At 43.2% G+C, this 14,340-nt stretch overlaps 1 protein-coding gene across 2 annotated transcripts in view; it reads left to right on the forward strand.

Moving 5' to 3' along the window:
- Window positions 1-14,340, forward strand: part of LOC133118242 (sodium/calcium exchanger 1-like) — a 131,904-nt gene that overhangs the window by 92,925 nt on the left and 24,639 nt on the right. The window contains exons 3-5 of one of the 2 annotated variants that reach the window (XM_061228072.1): window positions 205-311; window positions 9,419-9,555; window positions 12,137-12,236. In XM_061228072.1, coding sequence (XP_061084056.1) covers window positions 205-311; window positions 9,419-9,555; window positions 12,137-12,236 — 344 coding nt within the window. Of the gene's footprint in view, window positions 1-204; window positions 312-919; window positions 1,021-9,418; window positions 9,556-12,136; window positions 12,237-14,340 lie in introns of both variants that reach the window. The other variant, XM_061228073.1, reaches the window with a different exon arrangement.

Here is a 14,340-nt window from a genome sequence, read left to right on the forward strand (position 1 = left end):
TTTATGGAAGATGAGCCAATCAGGAGCCTCTAATGAACTGTGGTGTGTGTGTTGATCAGCTCCACCCCTCCACCGCCTGTGTGTTCGCATGCCTTGCTTCCCTCCTTTTCTTCTTTTTCCACCTCTTTTTTTCCCGTGGCTTTGTCACTCTTTCTCGCTCTCTCCCTCTCTCCTGCAACCTCTATTCTCTGTTTTCTGTTTCAGCAAAACTATAAAGGTCAAAGTAATTGATGACGAGGAGTATGAGAAAAACAAGACGTTCTACCTCGAGATCGGAGAGCCGCGCCTGGTGGACATGAGTGAGAGTAAAGGTGGGGTGTGTTTCCGAGGCCGCAGTTCACATCCGCGCCACCAGGGGGAGCACGCCAGGAGGGAGCAAACGCAGCAGAGAAGCTAACACTTTGATGAGCACTGTTATCCAGCGCAAGCAGTTTGACCTTGATAATAATTCCATACAATGCTCTGCAGTTCTTCTCAGAAAATCTATAGTGCCATTCAACACATTCAATGGGAATGTGTGCTGGTGTTGCAAGATATTGTGTTTACAACACCAGTAAAATACCAGGAAATTCTGACAGAGTGCGGGTAAAAACAAAAAAAGGTCACATAAAAATTTGGTTTAACGGTTAATGTTCGGTTTGAAATTCTCAAGAATCTGCAGGATTCTTTTAAAATCTTAAAGGAGAGCCACACCCTCTGGACAGTGATAGGCTCCCCAGCCCCTCCTGGCATGAGCTCCGCCGTGCGGCATGTGTAACGGCCCCTCCCGAACCTCGCTGCCCCGCCCGGCCCTGCTCCGAGGGGGCCCGGCGCGACAAACGCGACCAAGGGAGGGGGAAGCGGGACCTCGACCGTGCCTGTGCCTTACCTGCATGATTCCAACCCCCCCTCTCCGTTGTTGTCTTGTGTCCCCTTACAGGAAGAGCATTTCCATTAATATACTCGACCGCGAGACGTACAATAAGCAGTCCTACTTCTACATAGAGCTGCAGGAGCCGCATTGGGAAAGGCCGTGGACAGGTGTGACAGAGCGAGCGGGTCGTAACAAAAACCCCGCCTCGTAGACCGCTTTCTGGCCTCTCCGGAACCTTCTCTAGTGTCTGTCTGTGTCTCTCTCCCCTCAGCTTCCTCTCTCTCTCCTGGCATTCTGGTCTCCGTTCTGGTCCCGGACAGTTCCGGAAACACACTCACAAACAGCGCATATCCCATACCCCCCTGCTGCTTTCCCACCCTCCCTTTACCTGGGAGTCAGGTGTGAAGCCAGGCCAGTCATTCGCACTCTTTCTACTGAAAAACAGGGCTGGATTTGGATTTGAGGGCCGGATTTGACTTTCCCTGCCGTACCCCATTAAAGAAAGGTTCTTAACCTGGCTCCAGAGAGCCACAGAGTGGTTGCTTTTTGTTTTCACCTTAAAATCACACACAGAACCAGGAAACCTTGTCAAGCTAGTTAAATGTACTAAACTAAGGCCCGAGGAAAATCAGCAGACCCTGCAGGCCTCTCAGTTCACCGGCAGCCTATCAGTGGCCAGACTGATGCTGTTGGCAGTAACCGGTGCCTGACTCTGCAGATTTATGAATACAGGATCATGAGTCAGTGGCATTATGGGTGATGGCTCCAATCTCTCCCCTCATGGCTGCCATGCTCTTCAGAGCTGTATGATGTAATGAAGCTCCTTATTCCAGTAAATCTACCATAGGCCATTCGTCTTCTTCTCCACCACAGAACAATGACAGTTTCCAAAATAACTCGTACCCCACCTGGCAGAGACTGGAGGAATAAGCTCATCGGAATAGATAATTGCTAATAATGCATCGCACCAGCTTGAACACAAAGATTTATTCAGCAATAAGGCCTACAGTATTCACTGTAACTGATTAAAAAATATATATCTGAAGCAGTGATTACAAGACAAGCATTGATGAAAATTATGAGGTGAAGATTGGAACATTCTTTTTCAAATATAACACCCGCTGTTCATATAGAGAATGATATTAACGGTACGGGGACCTCCGTGCCATTAAAAATGATCAAAGCCCAGTTTCATAAAAGTACATCTCGTGTTTTTGAAGACAAGGAGATTACACGTTTACGATGTGATTATCCTTGCTGGACTCGGTCGTAAAAGGAAATGTTTTACAGAAAAATAAATATTTATCCAGCTGCTAATATGCAACCATCTGCATCATAAGCGATGATAATCTATTTACTCTGTCATTTATGGAAGCAATTACAGACAGATCCTTTGCGCTTGCATATGGCAAACCGAGAATGAAAAGCCATTTATAATTTACTTTAACTGCGTGTTCTTTTTTTAAACCACTACAATTCTTTTATTAATAAAGCATGACAACTGGGTTTCCCAAACCAGCAATGTAGTTTTTTGAGGGATTTTATTTTCAATAAAACAAATCCATGAGTTATTAGTGCAACAAACTGCAAGTCATCGAAGGAATTGCGTTATTCTCTAAATGTTGGTTAAAGTGAAAAACTGCATTCACATCGCCGCACAAAATGATGATATTAACGTCTTTTAAAAGCAGGGTTAGAGATGCAGCGTTGTGATCCATGTAGAATCCCAGCCCGGCACTGGAGGAATTCATAATTGAACAGTTGCCATTTCTTTATTATGTTTCAATGTGGAGAAAAAAAGACCAAAAAACAGAGTGTTGTTCCACCCTGAGATGCCTGTCTTTGAGCAGTGCGTCTCCTGGCTCCAGTACAGATGTACTCCGTGAATTACTGCAGACCTCTGGAGAAAATATCACAAAGAATCGGCAACAAATGACAGTTTAGAACAAGTAAGTCCATAATTAAATGCCTCTGTTTTCCTTTTGAGGTCTGCTAAGAATAGTGATTTGTTTTCATTTATTATTGCAGACTTTTAGAACAGTTAGTTTGAAGGTTTGCGACAGAAGTCTTTAAAAGGCATACAGCAAACAGCCACTATCCTCAAAGTAATTTATTCCCCCGATAAGCATTTCTTCTGACGAATCTGAAACACTTGAGTTTGCCACAAACCATACATAGCCAAAATAAAAGTGATGTCACACATGCCATTTTCCCCAACAACAAACTGTTTCTCAGGAATGCTGACTGCAAGGGGAGACATGGGTCCGGTTTGATCCGGTTTGAGATGACAGTGACGTTAATAGTCCGGTCCATGGAAGCGCAGGATTGTTCATTGTTGGTTGCTTCTTATAGCACTTCAACGCTTTCACAATGTAGCATGTCAGATTCTGTTACGTATATTTATTAGGTATTTCTGGTAAGTTATCTACCCTAACCTTCCCCAATCTAACCTTCTATGGATCGTTCTAAATACACGTCACAGACCATGTGACCTTGACTCATCTGCTATGTTGGTGGACAAGCTACCCGTAGAACTCAATGTATTTTTCAATGTATTAAATCTCAGGTCAACGACAAAGCATATAAATACAGCGATAACACAGATTCATTATGATTAATTTCTGCACAGTTTATGGTTGCTCAAATTGAGCTGATCGGGAGAGAGACAAGTCATTTTTTTCATTTGCCAAAGATTATTACCCACCAGGAATAAGAAAATTGTAGGTTGTCAACAGTAAGAAGAGCAAGGTGGATTTCAAATATAAGTAGGCAAAATCTTACACAAGAATTTTTTTTATATATATGAGTTTGTTCGGATTACTTAAGCTTTCTTTTTATGCGGCCTGTTATATAACTCCTCATATTCAAGCTAACCAGTGATCTGAAAAAGGACCAGTTTTACCATGTGTAAAGTCCAAACTAGCTCAGCTACAAGGTACTTTATAACAAAATCAGCTAATAAATGGTGTGGCACTACTTATATATCCTAGATAACTGGTTATATCCTAACTCTTTTGGATGTAAAGAGTGCTTAATTAACAGTGAAAACGTTATTTCCTCGCGTCTTCCAGACTTTATATTAAAACTGATATTGCTATGGCCGCTTGTTCTCCAACACGTGAATTGTCACTTGATTAAGAACGATCCATACTATAGACCCATTATATAATTCATCCCTATTTCTATCATTATAAAGTCTCCTTTGGTCATTTGTGTCTGAATGAAAACACACACATGAAGTGTAGATGCCTAAAAAACTGACCAGTGCTCCAGAAACTACAAAACCTGATAGAAAAACTACAAAACACCTTTTCCCAGCATGCCTCTCTCTTCCATGTGACTGATGCATTCTGACAACAGCTTATGTTGTTTTTCTTTCAGATTTTCCTTTTTTTCCTCCTTCCTACTTTTCTGACTTTGTGTCTGTGTTTCCGTTATGTTCTTGTCAGCTGTATTGCCGCATGAACCTGGTAAGCTTTTTTTCTGGGATTTTTTTTTTCTCAAGCATGAAATATATTTTTTTTCCAAAGTGGAATTTGTTTTGTTGTTGCTTCAGATTGTTGTTTGCTGTTAATAGGTGCTTTAGATGTTTTTACACTGATACCCTATGTGGTGACATGTAAGTGCTTTGGCTATTACAAGTATTTAAGACTGATTGATCATTTTAGCTGTATGTATTTAACATTGTCATGAACATGAACACATTTTAATGCAAATTATGCAGACCGATTAACTACTGCTAACACAAGTCAGAGAAAATGCTGCAATTAAATCTTTTGTTATTTCTGAAGGTCATTTCAACATTTTCCGAATAGCTACACCAATCACTGTGATTACAGAGCCAGCAATTAAAAGCCCCCTTTGCCTTTTCACGTACTGACATTTTCAAATGTTGATGCAGTATTTGAATGTTTTTTGTAGTGTTGTTTTGTGGATTCCGATGAATTTTTGTTTTATCCACGTCTCTAGAATATTTAACATTTTTTGTATGTTAATTATTGGCCTTTATTGTGGTGAAATGTTCGGAAGTAACATTCGCTTGCACCACTGTACAACAAAAGAGCGGATGGAGATAAAAGAAAGAACTCAGGGATGTATGTATACCGCAGCTTTAAGCCCAAACACACACCACAGAGACCAATGCTGAGGCAACCAGCCCTGCCTGACCCCCACGTCTGGCTTCTGTTTGAGCAGAACTGTGAGGATTAACCCACCAACAGAACCCAGCGCGGTGCATCTCCCCCGGCGTGTTTTCACGGTGATCTCGACCGCGCGCTGTGCTCGTGTGTAAAAACGACAACTCTGGGGAATGGCGGTTTTCCTCCAGTAGCCCTGCGTGTCTTCACAGCCGCAGTGAGGACAGCAGAGTACGGACAGCCTGGAGTCCCTGTGACTGCAGGCTGCTCACGGTGATGTGCTTTACTCTGGGGCTGAGTACCGTCAGCACACAGCAAATGATAAGATTTTGTTGTGGCTGTCTTTTCCCTGATGGCTGGCAGAAATTTAAAAGACCGTGGCGCCTGCACCCTCACACACACACACACACACACACGCTGCACTATCCCCCAAACGAATCAATCCACACTGCCTGGGCATTGATTTCCCTCTTCTTGACCTTAAGACCAAACCCTGAAGACCGTTTTAGTAACGTTGATGTTGAGTGGCCTGCCAAACAGAGAGGCATCCTGCCCATTTCCCTGTAGAGCTGAGAGCCCTTCCCTCTCCGTCATTACACGCACACGCACAGACACACGCATATACACATACATACAAACGCACACAGACACAAACATACGCACAGCAACATGCATGCATACGCACACAGAGACACACACGTAAACACACATACAGAAACAAACATACACACAAATGCACACAGACACAAGCATACACACAGAGACGTACGTGCATACACACAATATCCACTCAAAAGAACACAAATACATATGCTTTAACACACTCACAAAGCAGCCTATATTATTTCCTATTGAACCATAGACATCGGTGCTGCTAATATCTGTTATATTTTATATGTTAACAGTATGCTAAATATGCTCATCAAGGCTTCTACTTCTGTTAGTTGGCAAGTGGACACACTGTATTTCACAGTCGAAGGGAAGTTCCAGTGGTTTATATGCATACACTCTGGTTCCAGCTGAGCACACATAGGTAATTAGATTTCATTTTCCTTTTTCATTAAGATTACTATGCATGGTTCCAGTAATAGAACTGAAAATACTGCCATGTTTTGGATGACAGAACACACGCCTCATGGTCTGATATCAGATGTTCTACTATGAGGTGGCCATGTCCGTACTCCTATTTAATGAAATTTAAATAATTTACGTGCGCTCTTAAATACTGTAAGTAGATGCTACCGTGGTGATAGGGTGGTGGAGTTTTGGGAACATGATAGAAAACATAATGTCAGTAGACATTTTAAAGGGCATGTCCAGTAATGTTCTGGTTCTAAATCCCAGAACTGCCTCTTTCGCCAAGCTGTCCTTATATGTTAAACTCATTCCTGGCTGCAGAAGAGGGGAGGTCAGCAGAATACACAATGACACAGCGCTGTACATATTCTTCACACTTAAACCATTGTGTCATCATTTTTTTACCCAAAACAAAATGGCGGAACCTGTGAAGACCATAGTCCATCTGGCCGCTTTAATCGAGGGGCAGCGAGACAGACCGAACAGCTGTTAATGGGAAATTGGAAAAAAACTAAGGAACTGTAAAGGCTCACAAGAAAGAAAAAAAAAGAATAAGTAAATGAAAATGTTTGAACTAATCAGCCAAATGGAGGCCTGGAGGGTTGCCAGGCCTGACTCTGTGCAGGGAGTGCATTGACGAGCCAAGCACTTTGGCAAATCACCTGCAAATCTGCACTTCAGAGGGGCGCTTTAAACCGGGTGTGTCTAATGGCTCATCCAGGGATGAAGGTGGGGGTGAGAGAGTTCTGCGGAACTTTCCGGAGGGGGGGTAACAGATGTGCGGTACGCTGAAGATCCCAAAAGCCGGGCTCTGTAAGAGAGAGAGCAGGCAAGAGCAGGGATGATAGGAAACCTTTGAAATCTGTCCCAGGGGAAGGACTGGTGTTGTACATAAGTTCCCAGAATCCTCTCCTCGGGCTGAGAATGACTCTGCAGCGTTTGATTTAGAGCAGGTGCGGCCCTTGATGCCATTGCTCTTGATTTACCTTTAGTTAATGAAATTCATTCTGGGTTTATCTGGCTGATTCCAGCGGCTGAGCCCTGCATGCTATGTACTTATAGAAGGGCTTTGTCATAATTTAGAGATATATGCTGCTGTTTTTATATTGAATATGGATGCTGATTCAAAATGGCACAGAATAGAGTTTAACTGACGGATACCGTGATTTTTACATTTTTAATATGCAGTGCAAACACTAATTTGTGCTGCATAATATTTTCATCATTTTTAATCCAGGCTACGTTTTATTATTATGGTAATGTACACAATATTTGGGACTGCTTTAAAAAAGTCATTTTACCAGTGATTTACCAAATAATATTTTCTGCAGCCATAATAACTTAAATGACATGAGTGTTATTGTATATTAATAAATTACTTGTATAATTTCATGTCTGAAATAATATAGTATCACAAACCGTATAATTCCATCCTCAAAAAAGCAACATTCTTAAAGAAGTGACATCAGAAAAGAATCTTCCTTTGTTTGTTTCTTACTTGAGTTTTGTGTTTTCCCCCACTCCATAAACTTGCCCATTCCCCTCCATAACCTGCTGAGGTTAGCTAATGTACCTCTGGAGACAGCTCTGAAAGCTGTTCCCCAGGTAGACTGGAGATTGCAGTGGGTCCCTCTCACCCAGAGACAGGGTCTTTATAATAAACCACATGGTTCTAAATTGGATGTTTGGGTGCTAATTGTAACACTGGGGTGTTGCAGTGGGGGCCAGCCTTTTCCGTTAGTGTGGTGTGGAACAGAAAGGGGCTTCAGGGAGTCTTAAATGTTCTCCAACCAATATGTTTCTTTACTCCAAGAGCCCTACTGCCCTAATCTCACAATTAAAAGTAACCAGATTTTCGAGTTCAGTGTTCACCAATAATGAACTCATCTGCCTGCCTCACTCAAATGGCCATGCTCTATACTCTATCCTCGTGCTCCATACCTAAGTCTGAAACAGCCTCCTAATTATGTGTCCTCAAAGTATCTACTATCAAATAAGCATACTTGTTTAGTGCATACATTTTAGTACACAGCGGGCAGTATGCAAAACATATCCTCCATGCTATCCATAATGTGGACGTGTGGTAAGATGTTCTGCCCTTGCAGGAGCACTCTAATGCATCCCAGTTAGTGCACATCAGTTTTCAGGAGCAAACCTATGAAAATGGGATCGCTGTAGGGCCCTTAGGCCGAGGAGAGCTTCCCTTGCTCTATTTGCCCTTGGCTTTGTATTTTGTTCTTGGGGCTAGCTGCTTCGTGCCTTGTGATTTTTCCTCCATCGCTCCTTCCATACTAATCTTCTTGAGGTCAGTCTCGTTTTCAATTATTTTTGATGGCTGAGGAGTAAAGCTCTCCATAGGATTTCGTGGGCACTTACGAGGGAAGACTTTATTTCAGTGGATAGAAGTAATAAACAAGTACAAGCTTGCTTACGAACACACAAAAAAAAGTCCTTTTAATTATGCTATTCCTGGTTAGAAATCATGCAGTTGTTGTGACGGGCCAAGGACCTGGAGGCTGAAGTAATTAAAGCTCAGTCAGTCAGCCCACAGGGGTTATTTTTATTATTCGAACGAAAATGAACTTGGGGAATTGAAATACTGTAATGATATTGTTACAGCTATGTGTGGATTCAAAACAAACCACTATTTTTGCCTTGTGTCATGTGGTCACTGTGTTTTTTCCCCCAATGCTCAATGTATTTATATACGTTTTATTTCTGTAATTACTCTGTAATATTCAGGCACGAATACACACCCCATACAAAAATAGAATACTCTGGCTGGGAACACTAGAAAAGACGTCTCACTTATTTGTACGAGAGAAAGCCTCCATTTATGTCTGACTGCACATGCCCATGTTATGCTATTGCAGACAGGAAGTTCTTTACCATAGATATAAGTACCATAGATTGGGTCCAGCAGCAGGCCTGTTTAAGCAGGAGGACAGAAGGAAGCATTTAAAGCGGGGTTGGCATTTCCATACACTGACAGTGGACAGGCAAATGGACTGGCAGTCTCAGTCTTTGGCTTTAGGCATGACCTCTCTCAAGTGTCGAGCTATCGAGGCAAGTTAGTAGTTGCTGTGTACTAGTTTTAGGAAGAAAATCTGGAAAGTTGTATCAAACTGATTTGATTGCAGTACAAATGGCTGTGTGTGTGCATGTGCATGTGTCTGTTTCCTAACCCTCCTAATACAGTATTCAAGCCTTTGTTAAGTTTGTGTTTGTTTGTGAACGTGGTGGAGGTCTCGTGATGTTTCTCCTTGCTAGCCCCTCCCTGGGTGTGTCCCAGGTACAGGGTGGGTGGTGATGTCCTTGGTGACGATTTGACCTTTGCCGCTCTGTCTTACAGAGGACGTGGAGGGTGAGGAAGAGGAGCCCCTGACAGGGAAGGATGAGGAAGAGCGGCGGATCGCGGAGATGGGCCGACCAATGCTGGGAGACCACGTCAAGCTGGAAGTGATCATCGAGGAGTCCTACGAGTTCAAGGTGTGCCCACAGGCTTTCTGCTCTCAGTCTTTTTAAATAATTTATCCAACCTATATTTCTCTCTCTCCCGCTCTTTCTCCCTCTCCTTTTCCCTCTCCCTATCTCTCTCTCTCTCCCTCATTTACTCCATCTCTCTCCCTCTTTTTCTCCCCTTCCCTCCCACACTTTCTCTCTCTTTCTCCATCTCTTCCTCTCTTTTTCCCTCTCCCTCTCTCCCTCAAGTTCTCTATCTCTCTCCCTCTCTTTCTCCCTCTCTCCCCCGCTTTCTCTCTCTCCCTCTTTCTCCCTCGCTTTCTCCATCTCTCTTTCCCTCTCTTTCTCCCTCTCTCTCAATCTTACACATCAACTGTCCTCTCTGTCCTGTCTCTCTCTCACACACACACACACACACACACACACACACGCACACACACACACACACACACTCTATCTCTCCACTCATTCTCTCTCTCTCACTCACACTCACACACACACGCACACACACACACACACACACACACAGACTCTTCATCACGGAAAAGATTGATGCCTCCCACTGTTCTGGTAATCACTGCTAAGTGTGTACTTGCGTGGTTGCCTTGGTGTTTCTGTGCTGACCTACAGTTGCTAAATGAATTCCTTGGAAACGGACAGTAAAAGTTATCATACGATATTGCACATAAAGATTTATATCCTCAAGCCCATGCAAGGGAAGTTGGTGGCTGCTGCTGAAAGATAATCCAGAGTGCCAGGATGTCATAAGGAAGCAGGTTTTTCAGTGATTTAAGTGCACTTATGCCCATCTCGAGTGTTCACAGGAACTTCTAATGCTTGGTCTCAGGAGCTGTGACTTCAACCATTTTGAAATGTGTTGGATAATATGCATCGGAGATGCATGAATATATGAATATATGAGAACCTTTGCAAATCTTATATCGAGAAAAATAAAATCTATGGAAAACATACCAGAATTTCAACAACGTCCTGGAATTATATTTATTTATATTTAAATTCACTTCCTGAAATATGTGGTTATATAAAATGTGAGGTATAAGATGCCCATTTCTGAAACATTAGATACAGTTAATTGTCTACCTTTACTGAAATGTATATACCTCTTTATAAAAGTGTTGGTTAACAGCAATGATAAAATAACAATATACCACGGCTATGACTTCTTGCTTACAGATCTAAGTGAAAATGAAAAACCACTAGCCATTAACCGTTAACACATGTACATGCGGAGGGGTCTGCCTCTGTATCCCCCATATTCCAGAAACCAGTCCACGATGTGCAAACTCCTTCATGGATCAAAATATCCAGGAAAAAAAAAAAAACATATCCTTGGAAAATATATCCTTGTGGGCCAGACACAGATTTAGCTTAGTCCTAGACTATATTACGTTTTGAATGGAGATTCATCATGCAAAAGTCTATTTAGACAAGGTCTAAGCTTAATCTGTTTCCGTGGAACCAGCTCTATATTTCCCCGAAAGTCCACATATTTGCAATACAGCACTGTGCTCAATTTCCATAAAGCCCATGACCTCAGTACAGAAGCTAAGCTGCTAGCAGGCCTTCCCTTATTGCAGGGGAGAGAATTGCTGAGTCAGCGCGCTCTGTTGTGAAGCGAGCAGACAGGCACAGTAACAGAGATCCTATGGCTGCAGAGGACCTTCTGAGTTAACCATTTACAGTAACGAGTCTGTAGGATGAGGGGGCTTGACTTATCACTGGGTGACCACTCTCCATTTTCTGCCCACCATCCATTGTACTGCATCTTCCATCACTCAAACTGCTGTCACTTTCTGTAATACATGTAGAAACAATTGTAGATGAAGTTCCATTTATTTTAGTCCATCTGTAATGTGTGCAGTTCCGTTCAATTTGAAACATTGATTATTTTTTGTATTCCTCTGGTTTGGGCATAGCTTTTATCCAGCTAGCAATTTGAGGATCAAACCCTTTAAATCACTGCTTTTTTAAATAAATTTTGTTTGTCTGTACTGGATATGCACTTCAGACGTACAGCGTCCCGCTATCTTCACTGATGCAGAAAATGCGTCCTGAATGCTTACAGTGTTGAAGATTTAGGTTGTTGATCATCAGTGGCACATATTCTGAGGTCGGCATATCATTTAATTTCAATTTGCACCTAACGGTCCTTTTTATGGCTCTCTCAAAAATATTAAAAAGTTGATTCAGATCGTTTACTTCATGGTCTTTAGAAGATTATAAATATGTGGAGCTATGCAAGTTGTTATAATGTGCTTACTCTGGCAGGTGCACTTACAGCACAGCAATGAAAATGATCAGTCCCTAGGGTATTTATGCATTTGAAATATTCTTTTCATGTATTCATTTAGTTTGTCATAAAGGCTAATTGCCTCTTTTGGGCTGTTTTTGGTTACAGTTTAACTGTGTGGAAGCTGAAATGCAGCCTACGCCTCGAACACGTTGACTGTACTGTAGTATTGGTGTTTTGTATTTTGTAAAAAAAAAAAAAAAAAAAAGTGTCTGTTTAGTGTCTTTTGCCTGTCCTGGTCTTATTTAACCAGCCGCTATGCTGTGTATTGAAATGTCAGTATTCTGCTCTCCACAGAACACAGTGGATAAACTGATTAAGAAGACCAACCTGGCCCTGTTGGTGGGGACGAACAGCTGGAGGGACCAGTTCATCGAGGCCATCACAGTCAGCGCCGGTGAGTGCGAGTACGGTCAGCCTGCGGTCACCGTGCGGGTCGTGGCGTGGCCCTGCTGACCTTGCCCAGCTCCTGCTGACTGCAGCAGGGGGGGTCCTGCGCGTGGCTCTCACAGACCTGTCGAGTGCGTGGAACCGGACAAAAGCCGCTCTGCAAGGCGCTGCAAATCACACGAGAACTCGGCTCACTCACGCTCCCTCTGCTGGCTGTGCCCGGTACTGCGTGTACGCTGAGAAGAGCACGGACCGGGTATTAAAAGATTGAGGGCACTTCAGAGTTGTGCTTTTTTGAGTGATTTACAGCAGGACAGGTAATATTGAGGGACACATTTCATGTCAGAAATCCATATGACAGAATAATGCAGTGGAGACTGCATTTTTATATCTAGTAAAAGCCACTTAATTTAATTTGCTCTGCGGTAATCCATTGGCCACTCTGGGGTTAAGAATGGCTATTAATCCCTGTCTTATATGTCACTGCAGGGAGATGAGTCCTGTTCCAGAGTGCAATATAACACCTCTCACATGTCTGCCCTTTTAGATCACAGGAAACGTCTCAACATGTCCAGGATTCATAACTCATTTCCCTCACACAAATGGCCCTGTGTAAAAAACACACGGTGAAGATCAATAGGCACTGATATCTCACGGCCTTGTTTCACAACCAGCTGTCAGATTAGAGGTTGTGTAGTGTGTGTGCGGGCGTGAGTGAGAGGAGGAGATGGAGAGAGAGGCTGTCTGTATTTCTCTGTGTGTCGGAATCGTATGCTGTTTGAGCTCGTGTGTGTGTGAGTGAGAGAGAGAATCTGCGAATGTTCGTGCACATACGTACTGTACATCTGTGTCACATGTACATGTTTGTGAATGAGTGAGTGAGTGTGTGAGTGAGTGAGTGAAAGGCCACAGTAATAGGCTGGTTTGACATGCCTGTCTGGTGCTCGGCTGTGTGTCCATCTGTATGTGTGTCTGTCTGTCCTGCAGCCGGGTAAAAGCAGAGGAACTGGTCTCTGGCTCAGGTGTCTGCCTCCATTAACGCTGAGCTCTAAAACAAACCTGCCACTAGATTCCCCCTTACAAGAGAAAGAAATGGCAAACAGGCAGCACTCCAAAGGATAATGGCTCACACAGACTAAAGCTGCATTTCATATATTTATAATCAAAAATATACAGGGAAAAAAAGGGGCTAAGAATTAATGCTAATGTGTTTCACCTAGCCAACTTTCCTTGGGACTGTCTGAGTCCAGCTTGACACAGGAAATTGCATTTTTGATCATTTCTATTGCACACCATCTCAAGGACGCACACACACACACACATGCTCCCACCCACACACACACACACCTCCAGTGCTGATCTGAGCGCACTCAGCCATTTGGGCTCAATATGTCAGGCTAACGGCTCCCCCGATTCTCAGTTTCCTCTGAGTTTCATGCAGAGCTGCAGAGCCACAGAGAGGCAGCGGAGTGAACTCTCATCCCTACAGCGGCAGGATGTGGGGATGGGAAGGAGGGTCGCCCCATGCGCCAAGATACCCCAGGCCTCTTATCCACAGCCAGGGGTGCTCAGCTGGAGAACTTGGGAGGAGTCACTCTCCAATCTGGCCACCTCCCTACTCTAGCTTGCCGTAACCCTTGTGGAAATGGAATATGCTCCAGTATATTAAAATGTGATACATTATCAATGTGTCCCAACACTTTATAGTACCTGGGAATATACAAATTACTGCCACTATTCTTAAAAACAGCATTCATGTGAAATATATTTTATCCCTGTACGTCGAAAATGTCTATATTCATTGCAGTGTATTCCATTTTCATGAGGGGAAGTGACAGATCATTACCACCACACGTCAATCGGTCTCTAAAGGAAAGTGAGGACGGGGGGGGGGGGGGGGTCAGTCCACCGAAGCACCTGGGTGGATAACGTCTTCTGCTTCCTTCCCCCAGAAGCCCTCGAGTCTTCACATCCAATGTCTGTTCTCCGCAGCCTGGTGTGCTTGCTGCTTCGGATTTTAAAATGCAAGGCAGCTCATGAAAAATGTATTCAGATTCTTCACGCGTCATTAGCCCCTTCTTCCCCTCTGTTTACATTCCTCCAGATGGAGA

Source organism: Conger conger, chromosome 18, assembly GCF_963514075.1.
Source record: "Conger conger chromosome 18, fConCon1.1, whole genome shotgun sequence".
Lineage (NCBI taxonomy): Eukaryota > Metazoa > Chordata > Actinopteri > Anguilliformes > Congridae > Conger > Conger conger.